The sequence below is a fragment of the Balaenoptera acutorostrata genome, chromosome 4 (genome assembly GCF_949987535.1).
Source record: "Balaenoptera acutorostrata chromosome 4, mBalAcu1.1, whole genome shotgun sequence".
Taxonomy (NCBI): Eukaryota; Metazoa; Chordata; class Mammalia; order Artiodactyla; family Balaenopteridae; genus Balaenoptera; species Balaenoptera acutorostrata.
In genome coordinates, this window is record NC_080067.1 from 45,827,512 (window position 1) to 45,840,775 (window position 13,264).

Here is a 13,264-nt window from a genome sequence, read left to right on the forward strand (position 1 = left end):
ACTGGCTCTTCTATTTGCTTGCAGCTTTTGCATCCAAACTATGGTGGGGGAGTTCAGAAAGCTTGCCCACCACACCTGACAGCATCCTGAAAGTTCGCCCCAGACTCTTACTTTTCATATAAGCTTTTGGGGAGCTGACACACTTTTACATTCTTTAAGGAATAAAAAGTCCAAATAAAAACCTCTCTCTGATTTGCTGAGGCTTCTGAGAAGTAACACCACATTTGTTAATCATGGTAACAATATATAATAATCAAAGTTGTGAATTGGTTTGACCTTGATTCTAACAATATGCTAAGTAAGTCAAGCCACAAAAAAAAAGAAGTGCTTAGAACAAAGGAAGGAACCCTGTGGTTTTCTGGATTGAGACCAGAAACAACTCCCTTTAGCTCTCTCTTGGGTTCTGCTCTTTCCCTTCCCTTCTTTGCTGCTGGAGGTTCACTAGTGCCACGCAGTGGCCTCCTGGAGCACTGCTTCAGCACCACAGAAAGCCTAGAAGGATCAACGAATGCTACCAGTCAGGTCCCTGCCTGAGCCTCACTACCTGCCTGGAGCTTTACACGCATTACCTCTTTTCGTTATCACACCAGACCCAGGACACTGGGGTTTTGCATCCATTTGACAGATGGGAACACAGAGGTTTAAAATCAGGTAAGGAATTTGCTTAGTCATGGATATATCGTACAACACAGGGAATACAGCCAGTAGTTTATAACTATAAATGGAGTATAACCTGTAAAAACTGTGAATCACTATATTGCACACCTGTGACATATAATATTATATATCAACTATACTTCAATTAAAAAAAAAATTTTGCCTAGTCACAGACCTAGCCAGCACTTGAGATGGGATTTGAACACTTCCTCTGACTCCATACACGAGTCACCTTTACTTAGATTATGGCAGCCCACATGCTTACTGCTACAGCATTTGCACAGTTCTCTAAACCCGAGCTTATAAATACACAAGCAACACAATCTATAACAGAAATTTGCTATTTGCAAAGACACAGCTTGATTTCAAGTAAATGACTAAGATAACTTCCTACTTACCTTTCAGCACATCTTGGACTTCAACTGAATTGACATTTTTTAAGCAGTTCCATAAATTCTGAGCTGTGGCGTTACTCTGCTCCTTTTCTTGCCACTTCTTCAGCATCCTAAACTTATTGATCGTGACATCTTCTTTCTTCTCCAGGATAGCATCAATATCGCTGATCTTCAACTTCAGGTTGGCAATGGCAATCTTTACCCATTCCTTCCCCAACTTCTCCGCAAGGTTAATCAACTGAGTGTCTGTTAACAAGGTTTTAGTCTTCACTCCATCTAAAAGCACATGAAGAATTCAGTTGTTCCTCTAAACACTTCATTTAGAGTCATTTACAATGAAAATGTATTCTTTTTATATAAAAAAAGAAACCATGATTCGAAACTTTAATAACTGCTTTTAAAATATATTTAAGTGTCAAAAAGATCCCTGCTTTCCCAACTATTTTAAGGACCAAAGGGAACAATTTCATACAACATTAAACTGGGGTATAATGCTCACATGATAATTCAATAATTCAGGGAATGAAATTGTTTTATAAAGCAGCACAAATTAGGTTGGAGTAAAAATAAAAAAAAAATCAGGCACCAAAAATAATTTATGTGGCTCAAAAAGAAAAATATACAGCTTTTGCCCTTGCCCAGCTCTGCATCTTCATCTAAGTGTTAACACCACATACAAAATGCTACCTTTAGTGGTCAATAAAGAGAACAGCAAGAGATATGAATTGCAGTCTCCATTCCACCACCTCCTGGCATCAGGGGAAAGAGCACATTCCACAGAAAAGCCAGGGGATGGTATCTGTAATATCTGTTGCTCACTAAGAAACACTGTCATAATCTTGGAAGGGTATATGTTTGCCAATGGAAACCACTGGCCCCATAAAAAATATCAGCCCAAGCAGTAAGGTGGATTTTCTACGTTCCCACTTTTCAGCTGGTTGTGCTACGGTGCAGCAAAGCTCATGGGTACAGAGTCTCGGTTAAGGATCCTCAAGGCCTTACAAACACTGGAGGTGACATTAGAAGGGAATAAGAGGGAGGAAGAATCCTTCCTGCCCCTCCTCCAGGACCGTAACGCCTTCACTCATCTACAGCCAACAATCTATTACAGTGAACCTAACGTTTGTATTGGACCCTAACCCACTTCAGTTTCCTCTCTAACGTTCTAGACTGAAGAATGGGTTCTAAAGGATGGCCCCTGCCCCCTAGTGGTCTCCTGATACATGGGAGTGTGCTCCTACCTCTCAAACTGCTACAATGAAAACTGCACAGGGAATCTGTCAAAAATGTAAGTTCTCAGGACCATCCCCAAACCCCCCAAAATGTTATGTGGCAGCCTGAATGGGAGGGGAGTTTGGGGGGAGAACGGATACATGTTATATGTATGGCTGAGCCCTCTGTTGTGCACCTGAAACTATCACAACATTGTTCACTGGCTGTACTCCAATATAAAATAAAAGGTTTTTTTAAAAAAAAGTGAATCTTATTAATTTATTCGCTACTACATGGTCAACTCTAAAAAGGTTGGAAATCTTAACCTTTCTAGGTAGTATTTGATCATTTTAATTCTATTTCTAGTTACTTGCTGTTGGAGGTAATTTTAAATAGCCAAATAATTGCAAGAAAAAAACTTTTCCTATATATCAATTTAATATAAAATTGTTTCCCATTCAGTTACAAATGAGTAAGTTCTGAGGATCTAATATACAGCATGGTGATTATAGTTAATAATACTGTGTTGTACACTTGAAATTTACTAAGAGAGTAGGTCTTATGCATTCTCACTACCACCAAAAAAAAAAAAAAAAGGCTATGTGAGATGATAGATGTGCTAATTAACTTGATTGGTAAATATTTCACAATACATGCATACATCAAAACATCACGTTGTGTACTTCAAGTATATACAATTTTGTCAATTGTATCTCTATAAAACTGGAAAAATATTGTATCCCAATTTGGTTAGCTTTTAAAATAACTCTAGAGCCTCATTTTGATGTTCATTAAATAGAAATAATAAACTTTTCTCTAGTGACATACAGTAAAATCAGACATATGTCATCCTCACAACCTCCTGCTCTAGCAAGTAAAGAATAGCTTATTTTAGTCTATAGAGAGTTTATCTGCTTTTAGAGATTCATACCTTCTTACAATAGTAAAATAAAAGGTATTTTGATGAAAGGGTTAATCTGGGGAGTTACATGAGGCCCCCAAAGCCTTGAGATCTTGTCTCATATAATTTGAGTCTGGGTTTTTTAACTTAAATTTGTGAATCCCGGCTGGACTTGAATTTTGAGGTACATACTCCATCTTCTGGCTCCTTGGAGTATTGTTTTTAAATGTTTAAATCTCTACTGTATTTTCACAACTATCAAGCCTTGGTCTCTGCCATTTAATTGGAAGAAATTAAGTTGACCTTTGTCTCCAATAACTGAGCTGGCGGCTCCTTCCCCCAAAAGTAGCTAATAACTTTGAGGCCAGTGAATGCACACATGGACATTCACTATTTACTCCTTCAATGAATATTCATTACCTTCTACATAAAAGGCTGCAGGCTCAGTGTTATGGGAAAACGCACAGATGGACAGGCCACGGCCCCTGTCCCTACGGGCTGCAGGAGCTTCCCCTGGCCCTCCATTCTACTTTCACCGAGTGAAGGGGAGGAGTGGGCAGTCAAGCTGGAAAAGTAAGCTGGGGCAGACCAAGAAGGACCCTTATCCAGCCCTAAGGAGCTGGGACACAGGCGGCAAGTATCTGGGAGGGCACGCACACCTAGGAGGTGGCTCCCGGAGGACTGACCCAAAAAGCACAGGCGTTGCATGAAAGTCAATAGGGGAGACGAGGGAAAACAACTGATAGCCACGGGTGACATTTTTACAAACCTGAAGTGTCAATCTGCTTCATTCTTTTATCATAGACCACCTCATCAGGTAAGCTGCTACTCATTTTTCGTCTCCTATTACCTTTAAAAAACAAACAAAAAAAAAATTGGCTTTCCCTTAGGGTTCTTATTGTCTATCCATCTTCAAACTAGAGTTCTTTTTAAAAAAAATCATCATTGAGATAGAAACAAATTGAAAATGGATTCAAAGGTCGTTCAGATGATTAAGAGTTATGGAACACTGAACAGATCCTTAACGTTACCGTATTTGCACAGCAGAATGAAAATTCTAGTGGATGGCAGGAACAGACGAGTCTAATGCCCAGTTACGAGCACTTACCACTTGTGCCGCTTTTCGAAACGTTCGGGTTCTGATCATGCTGAACCCAGTCACCTGTTAAAGTACAATAAGCAGCAATTGGAAAAAGTGGTTTTGAAACTGGAAGTAAAGCAATCGATTTATGAAAGCACCTGAAACCCGAGGGTCTTGGCAATCTCTCTAAAGTTCAAATATGAGTTTGGGGTTTTAACTTGGTATGTATGCAAATGCACTGGGCTTGAACTCTTGAGATAAATAACAAGTACTCCTTCCAACACGTCTTGTGGGACAAGTGTTTCCCAAACTTCAGTCATCCGCACACCACTGTCATGATATCTGCCATACCCATCTGCCAGGTGAAATGTCATTCGCTCCGTATTTCTTTAAATCTAAAACGACCGTAAATAGAACACTGGCATCACGTGCCATATGGAGAAGGAAGCCATAAAAATAAACATCTTTAAATTGTAAGTGTATTTACATGTACTCCACGTAAAAGAATCTCATATATGTATTATCATTCTGTACTTGAGGGGTTCTTTCTGGACACTCCACCTGTGATTCGACACCACCTGCCCCATGTGAAATTCAACCCCTGCTCTAACCGATGCCTATGTGTCAGGCAGGCCTTCCGCAGGTTCCTTTAGTGAAGATGCCTAATAGTGATGGGCAATTTCAGTTCATTGTTAGCTTAGGCCGCCAAAATAATGGAGACCAGAACCATCTTACAGTGCAGAATATTATTAAGTAAGTTTAAAAAAAGAAGTCTTAAAAAGTGGTCTTTAGGGGCTTCCCTGGTGGCGCAGTGGTTGAGAGTCCGCCTGCCAGTGCAGGGGACACGGGTTCGAGCCCTGGTCTGGGAGGATCCCACATGCCGCGGAGCAGCTGGGCCTGTGAGCCACAGCTGCTGAGCCTGCGCGTCTGGAGCCTGTGCTCCGCAACAAGAGGGGCCGCGATGGTGGGAGGCCTGCGCACCGCAATGAAGAGTGGCCCCCGCTTGCCGCAACTAGAGAAAGCCCTCGCACAGAAACGAAGACACAACACAGCCATAAATAAATAAATTAAATTAAAAAAAAAAAAAGTGGTCTTTAAAATTGCCAAGAGGCTTAGTCTAGAAGAACATCTGTCATTCAGGTTGCTACATGTTAAATACCTTTATTCCTGTGGCATTTGCTGTGATTAAAAAGTAATGTCTCTCAGGTTCATTTATTTGAGCATATTAATGAATACCGAGGAAAAATACTACAATCCCCAATACACAGTCCCAACTAGGACTCTCCCCAGCTAAGTAATTGTAGTTTGGATAAAAGGGCCTGTTTCAAACTGGCTAACTTAAGGGTATAATATTGAGAACAGGAGTCACACCTATAGAAAAGCTTCCTGCTTAAACTAGCACAGAATTCCAAACTGATTAGACTGGGTTTCGTTTCTGGAGTATAAAGACATGAGAGCAAATATGGACTCTGTGCACCCACTGACTCTGGGGATTTGGACGGTGGGTGCCTGAGAAGCAGAGCCAGCACTTCTGCCCAGGAGCTGGGGCCTCTGTTTCTCTTAATCAAATGTTTTAATATTACAGTGATGGGACAGACAACTACTCTATTTGCTTTTCCACCCAGGCCACCTGCCCCCCTCAACCCCCAAACAGAGTTTTAGTTCAAGATACAAAACACTCACACTCTCTCAGTTTTGCTTTCCATACAATTTCCTCGGAATCCATTTCAACCAAAAGTAACTTAAACTCCGCTGGTTGCTCCAAATACACTTCACTATAACTTTTCAATTTTAAAAGTGAACCATCCACAAATTCAATTTCCTTTAAAAAAAAAAAAAAAAAAGTGATTTTCTGAAATTTAAAAGTTGCATTAATTAACAACATAAAATGTCAGATAAGGAATAATGGCAATGAGAAGGGTTAGTGCTTGAAGGCTCACTGAAATTTCGACCTTGGAAATCCCACTCCTTAATCATACATCCTCTCACTCTCCTGCTCCTAGCCCCTCTTTACTCGTACTCCAAACTGCTTTCCTACCTCATGGAAGCTTCTAGTCCTGTGGCCCTAGTTTTCTAAAGTGTAACTTTTCAGCCTTTCCTGATTCCAACGTTTCATCTTTCCCAAATGGAACCTGTGTTCACCCATCAGCCGCCCTATCCCAGGTGCTTTTAAACTCCTCACCATCCTTTTCCTAGATCATTCTCCAATCTGCAGTTGATTCCACATTTACAGAACTATGTGCAGTGTCTTATCCACATGTCCTCACTGAACACCGCCGTCCCCCAACAAATCCTCGTATCGCTATTTTATGGATAAAGATTCCCAGAGAAGCGAATGAACTTGCCCAGGTCCACACCTAGGAAGTGGCGGAACTGGAATTTGAATCCACACCTCGTGGCTCCAGAGTGTGAGCTCTTAACCACTACACAGACTGCCTCCTGCCTTCCCCCTCCTCTGCTCCTCTCCAGGCTGGCTAGCAAGGCTGGCGGGAGAAAGACATCTTCTAAAAAATATCAGTGACCTGCACGGGGTGTCACCATCACAAACCAATGGTCTCAACCTGTCCCCCTCCCTCTCCGTTCCAAGTCACTAGTATGATCTTCACAGCCTTCTAAGGGTCAGTCACCTGGGCCTACAAAGCTGAGACAGCGCCCTCCCCAGGCCCTACTCCTCCTAAATCCCTCCACGTTCAGCTTCTCCAGAACTATCCTGGGGCCTCCAGCCCAACTGCACGTTCCCGCCCCCTCACTTAGACACCTGCGGTCCCTCTTCCGGGAGAGCTTCGGAAAGCTCATCTCTTCCAGGGAATCCCTCACCCTTCAAACCCAGAACAAACATCACCCACGTGAAAAGCATTCCTGGAGACCCACTGCACTTTGTACCCATCTCTATAGTAACACATTATGTTAAAATTATTTCTTTTCATGAATGGAGTTATTTCTCTCACTTTGAGGGAAAAGACTGTGACTTACTTGTTTTTTAATTCTTAGCTCTTAGCTCAAGCTGACTGGTAATAGGCACTTCTGATCAATGTCAGTTAAGCAAATCATTAATGGTATAAAACTAATAAGAACACCTTATATTTACACAGTTTGATAACTTTCAGAGTGCTCCCAAACCATTACTTGGTATGATCCTTACAGCAATCCTGGGAGATTATCCCCATTTTATTGGCCAGAAGTGTGGTTAACAGAACGTAGACTATTTAAAGCCCTCCAGCTATCAACATCTTTTGTAAGAATGAACTCCTGGGAACCCCTCGGTGTCTTCCTGGGCACATCCATCCATTCAATATGTATTATTCCCTCTCCTAGTGGTTCTTAAACGTGGCAGCACATTATAGTCACCTTGGGAGCTTTAATAAGCCCAATGCCCAGGCCATTCCCAGACCAATTAAGTCAGCATCTCTGGAGGTGGGACCCAGGCCACGGAATGTTTTTAAAGCTCCTCAGGGAATTTCACTATGCAGCAAAGGCCAAGAATCACTGCTCTAAGCACACCCTTCTAATTTAATTCCACTTCCCAGACAAGGCTGCAGTTTGCTTCTCTTGATTGTTTTGATGTACCATCTGCCAGGGCTTGATCAGCTTAGAAGGGCTGAGAATCAGCCTCTCAGATCCCTGTGTGGGGACAGTGGCTTTAGAGGTCAAGGGCAGTCCGGGCCCTGGGCGAGCCCTCCAGCGCCCAGGTGTGTGCAGATCGCCCACCTGCTTTGCACATTAGTTTCCTCAGCCATGTTGTTGTAAGGCTCAAATGGTTCAAAGGGTGTGGAGAGACGCTTTGAAACTGGAAAGGAAGGAAGGTTATAGAAGACTGTCTGACCAACCTGACTGCTTCTACAGGGCACGAGGCCCCTAATAATATAATAAAACAGTACAACATGGACCACTGCCATTAGCTCTCTTGCCTCACATTTTAATTTAATGGAATCAAAACATGTTTTCAACTTTTCATAAACTATAAAACAAACAAACAAACAAACAAAAGGAGGTGTACAAAAGGAATTTCCATGCAGCCGTCCAGACTAGAGAAGCTGTGGCATATGCTCAGAGCACATAATGAAAATAAGTTTTAAAAATAAACTAAGTCATTTCCAAGAAACCAAGATCACTTACAAATGTCATGGTGTGTACAGTGAATAGTTCAAATCTAACAACAGTTTGTCCTCATAACTATTTTTCAAATGCCTTCCAGTAAGAAAAGCCCAATATCCCTTGCTAACATTGTTTGAAGAATTTAATTTAAAATGCAAGAACATTTAAAACCTTTTTAAAGGGAAAGAGATTGGATAGTCTATTTTTCCAATGACTGCAGATAAATCCTGAAATTCAACTGTATTTTTGGAATAAACAACAAGTTTAGCAAAACAACTGCCTTCTTAGAAACTGGGAAATAAAAAAGGGAAACAAAATGCATTATTTTGAATATCTTCAAAACACCATATCTAAGAAATATACATCCTTGCTACTACTCCAAGGTGGCTTTTAAAATATCTACCTCAGGGGTGATTTCAGCTTCTGGCTCACTGATCAGCCTGTACTTCTTCCCATTCTGCAACAACTTCTGGCAAACGGGAGGCTTGTCGATTTTCATGAATTTCTTAGAGGAGTGCTTTACAGACTTGGAAATATCCTAAAGGAGGAAATAGGTTTTGGTTTTGAAATCCATCAGCAACAACTGTCAGAGACCTAAGAGCCAGGCTGTGCATGTGCCAGCTGCATTATCTTCACTTCCTCCTACAGAATGACAGCGGGGGAGTAGCTTTCACAGTGCTCAAAAGGGAAAAAAGCCACAGAGGCTGAGTCGCCTTTGATCTGCACTTCCGGCACCCAGATCGCCAAACATCTTCCTGCAAAAGCACTACAGCCAAAAGCAACACTTATACCCTGTGTGGCACCAAAAATCTGCTTCTGAAGAATCTGAGAAAATTAAATTAGCGCTAGCATTACACATTTGTATTACTAACTACATGCCCATCGTGTGAACAGAAAGCAACTATTTTACTGTACATGGTTCCAGCCTACTCAGAGTTTGTTTCCATCCTTATTTTCACAACTATCCCTTTGACATGGCCCTAGAGGGGACACTGATTTTATATGTAATGTTCGAATGCCCCTAAGAGGTTAATGTAACCTTTGGCCCAAGCTCCCTTGGTAAAGCAGCTGTAGACCCGAACATGAAATTTAGGTTTCCTGAGGCAGAGTTCAAGGAAATCTCTTCCTACGTAGGAAAAAAATCAACCCAAGAAGAAAGGTGTAAAAATAAAACATCAGCCAGGAAGGACATCCTGCCTTATGCATGCCACACTCCCCATTGTTCTGGTGGCATCCTTCTCTACATTTGCTGATACAATCAGCTCCCTACCCCAGCTTCCCAGGAAGTGTGGAATAACGCTCTTTTAATTAGTTGATTTTACTTTAAAAAAATATAAAGTTCATCAAATAATAGTACTTATTCCAAATCTATGCTAATTATACTTTTGTTTTTAACTTTTTATTTTATATTGGAGTAGAGCCGATTAACAATGTTGTGATAGTTTCAGGTGCACAGCAAAGCGACTCGGCCATTCATATACATGTATCCATTCTCCCCCAGACTCCCTCGGGTCCAGGCTGCCGCATAACACTGAGCAGAGTGCCCTGTGCTACACTAATTATACTTTAGATGGGATTATTTTTATACCGTTTTAAAGACTACTTTCCCAACGGAAAGTATTATCTTCAATGAGACTACAGGAAGCATATTCTACTTGCTTAGGAGGAAACTAAGAACCTATTACTTAATAAAGTTTTTATACTTTAATACATATTGCTAATTAAAATCACTATATTTTTAAAGCATGGAAATATTACAACCTAAAACCACTGGGAGTAGGTATTTTGATATAAATTCTATAACTCAAATTATAACTCATAAATTAGTACACTTTATTATAGCTCTAATGCTTATTTTTTTCCAATTCTGTTAAACCCTAATTTTGAATCTGAAAGTATAATTTTGAGTCACTGCTTTATCTACTATATTTCAGTGCTCCATCCACCTCTAAGTCATGGTAACTGTATTGACAGTGAGCCAGCCTATGAAAGGAGATTCAGTTCTCTGTTATAGATCAGTGCAGAAAATGGGCTAAACATCATGGCCTTATTCTGCGTTCTGGAAAACTGGTTCCATTATGAATATCCACACCCCTCCCCTCAGGCCATTCTACCTTAAACATATTGGGTGCTTCATGAACATTTGCTGCTACAAAACCCAGAATGTTGAACCCAAGGTCAATTTTTATCCAAAAAATTGCTCTGGAATGAGTTACCCTAAGAGATCCATCTTGCTGACGGAGCTTTAGGCCAAGGAGAAACCTTCAGTCACCCTACACTGGACCCAAAGACCTGAAACGGCTCCCCAGTGTATCCAGAGCAGGTGCTTCTCCAACTCTAACGTCCCAATCACCTGGGAATGTTGACCAGTGCAGGCTCTGAGTCTGCAGGTCTGGGTGGGGCTGAGACTTTGCATTTTAACGAACTCCCTGCTAATGTCAGCCAGCCACTGCTGGTCTCCATGTCCCCTGGTCCCAAGACCACATGTTGAGCAGCAAGGTGTAGAGAATAGATGGCCTAGGTTCCCCACCAGGCAACCCTCTCCAAGGCCAGGCCTGCCTGTCTGCGCCACCCCCACCTCTGGAGCGCTATTTTCCTATCTGTTATCTTCATGACACTGTTTACATGTATAAACACCCATACTCCATGGATCTGAGGACTTGGCATGCACCCAGGCACTGACCTGATGACCTCTGTGGGCGAGCACCAAATCAGACCCGCTGTGGGTGACGCTTAAATCAACAGGGACGGGACCCACCCGGACGTCATGTCAAGTCTGAACACAAAGTATTCAACATTTAGTATTCACTTTCATTGACTTACCTTGATGAAGGACTCATTATTGGTTGCTATGTACACTCGAAAAGACAAGGATGGGTTATGGTCGATGGCTTTGTACAGGATCACGGCCCCGTGGTGGAATACTGTTTCTTCGCTTTGAATAACAGGTCCCACAGGAGAAAGAGAGCTCACGTGCCATTTGACATGGGTTGCAGAATGGTCCACGGTATATTCTAACAAGGCCCCAGTACTTTTAACATGTAAGACTTTGAACATCATGTTGGCATCGCAGTCTGTTAACACATGAAGGTGAATCAGTATTCCAGGTACTGTATGGGTTGCACACATACTCTCACACATATGCACACACACACACTAACTAAACTTTTAGCAAACGAGTACTTACGACCCAAGCAGAGGGAATGTGGAAAATGAATGGAGGTAAGACAGGTTGGGTCACATTTAACATCAAACAAGGGTCCACCGACAACCCAGGGCTTCACAACCAGGTCCGCGTATTTGCTCCAGGACAGGACGCAATACTTGATGTCAACTTTTCTGTTAACCTCAAATATCAGACCAGTCTCCGTGCACTGGTAAGTTCCCTCTGTGTCCACCTTCAGTCTGCATTGGATAGATAAGAACACCTGTTTAGTCCTGATGTTTGCTTAGGAGAAGACTTCTGAAAAAAATTTTTTTTAATTCATTTTTTTGTTTTTAATTTCACTCAAAAGCACTAAGGGAACTCTATAACATTTTGAAGCAGCACCATTATCAAAGAAAACAATCCAAGTAATTACATAAAATGTGTAAAGTTAGTTATGCTTTTTGTATTTCCCCTACTTGGGGTTATAATTATGTAGAAAGTTAAATTACTGACGATATGTATTCTGTATTCACAATTACTTACAAAAACTGTCCCCGGGAAAGGAGCCTGGGGGTCACTAGTTCATTGTGTTTCTGGAGAAAAAGCACATATATAACCTATAAGTAAATGCTGTTTTCTTAAATAAAGCAAATTAAAGAATCATCCTTCGTAATTAAAAGATACTTACATTTTCAGCATTACAGTGTTCACAGTGAGATTGGATTTCATTAAATTCTAAATGATAGAGAAAAAGTTTTACTTATAGGAATGTGATTGGCATTTTCAGACAAAAACTGTTTTAATAAATATATAAGATATGACCAGATTACAAAATTCAAAGGTACAGGTCCCTCAGCAATCATGAGAATATTTTGGAAAACATCAGTTCATACCTGAATTAAAATGATCTGTGGGCAATTCTTTACCCTCCCATTCTTCAACTGTAAAAGATATGGTCACACATGTATTGGCGTAAGTCAGCCACAGGGTAAATCACTCAAACCCCCATCTCCAGCTTCACAACCAACAGGAACTTTAAACATACATTAAACACCTCCGTGAGTGGATTCAGTGCCACATGACGCATCATGCTTGTGAGTCCCGCTGTAGGTCTAAGGCATGAAAACGAGCTTGGAAGCGACTCTTAAGTTTCCATGCACCCCATTTTGGCACATTAAGTCTTTAGCTGATCTTTTGGCACAGAAGCAACAGCTCTCTCAGAATACTCTTCTCACACCACAGGCACAGGCAGAACGGGATGAATTAGAGAAAACGAGAGGGCAAGGGCACTGCCTCGCTCTTACCCTGATTAGACGCTTCCTCGGTGGAAGACCCTCTTAGCTCCCCATCTGCGGAGACAAGAAGGGACGGAGGCACAGGTGGTCATGAACGAGCTCTTCACTAGTTACTCCTCACCTAGGCCAGCGTCTCAGCTGGACAGCTGCAGCCCCCAGTGAAGAGCCCTTCATGGTGGCCAGGAGTCGGGAACTAAGCTGGAGTCATCATCCCCAAGGTAGAGCTTGACTGGCATCAGCCCTTCAGGTTAGTACAGAGTTAGAGATAAGCTTGGAAGTAAGAGAGGAGTTGACATCTGATTTTAGGCATATTTAAACTGGAACTATCTTGTAAGCGTCTCTGATTTAGCATGTAGACTCCTTCCATTGGCTCCCCACTACTTCAGCTGCTATCAGCCTCCCCACACTTACTGCCCTCCTGTCACTCCGAGCCGCTCTCCACACCAAAGCACGCTCCTGCCTCGGGGCCTTTGCACTTAC

General features: G+C 41.8%; 1 protein-coding gene across 2 annotated transcripts in view; it reads right to left on the reverse strand.

Moving 5' to 3' along the window:
* The window catches only part of CARD8 (caspase recruitment domain family member 8), a 37,375-nt gene that overhangs the window by 2,137 nt on the left and 21,974 nt on the right, over positions 1-13,264 (reverse strand). Inside the window, exons 6-16 of one of the 2 annotated variants that reach the window (XM_057545952.1) lie at positions 12,794-12,838; positions 12,383-12,430; positions 12,178-12,224; positions 12,033-12,082; positions 11,529-11,746; positions 11,165-11,415; positions 8,745-8,879; positions 5,930-6,068; positions 4,274-4,327; positions 3,935-4,015; positions 1,056-1,328 (exon numbers count right to left, since the gene is read on the reverse strand). In XM_057545952.1, the coding sequence (XP_057401935.1) occupies positions 1,056-1,328; positions 3,935-4,015; positions 4,274-4,327; positions 5,930-6,068; positions 8,745-8,879; positions 11,165-11,415; positions 11,529-11,746; positions 12,033-12,082; positions 12,178-12,224; positions 12,383-12,430; positions 12,794-12,838 (1,341 nt within the window). The remainder of the gene's footprint in view (positions 1-1,055; positions 1,329-3,934; positions 4,016-4,273; positions 4,328-5,929; positions 6,069-8,744; positions 8,880-11,164; positions 11,416-11,528; positions 11,747-12,032; positions 12,083-12,177; positions 12,225-12,382; positions 12,431-12,793; positions 12,839-13,264) is intronic. The other variant, XM_057545953.1, reaches the window with a different exon arrangement.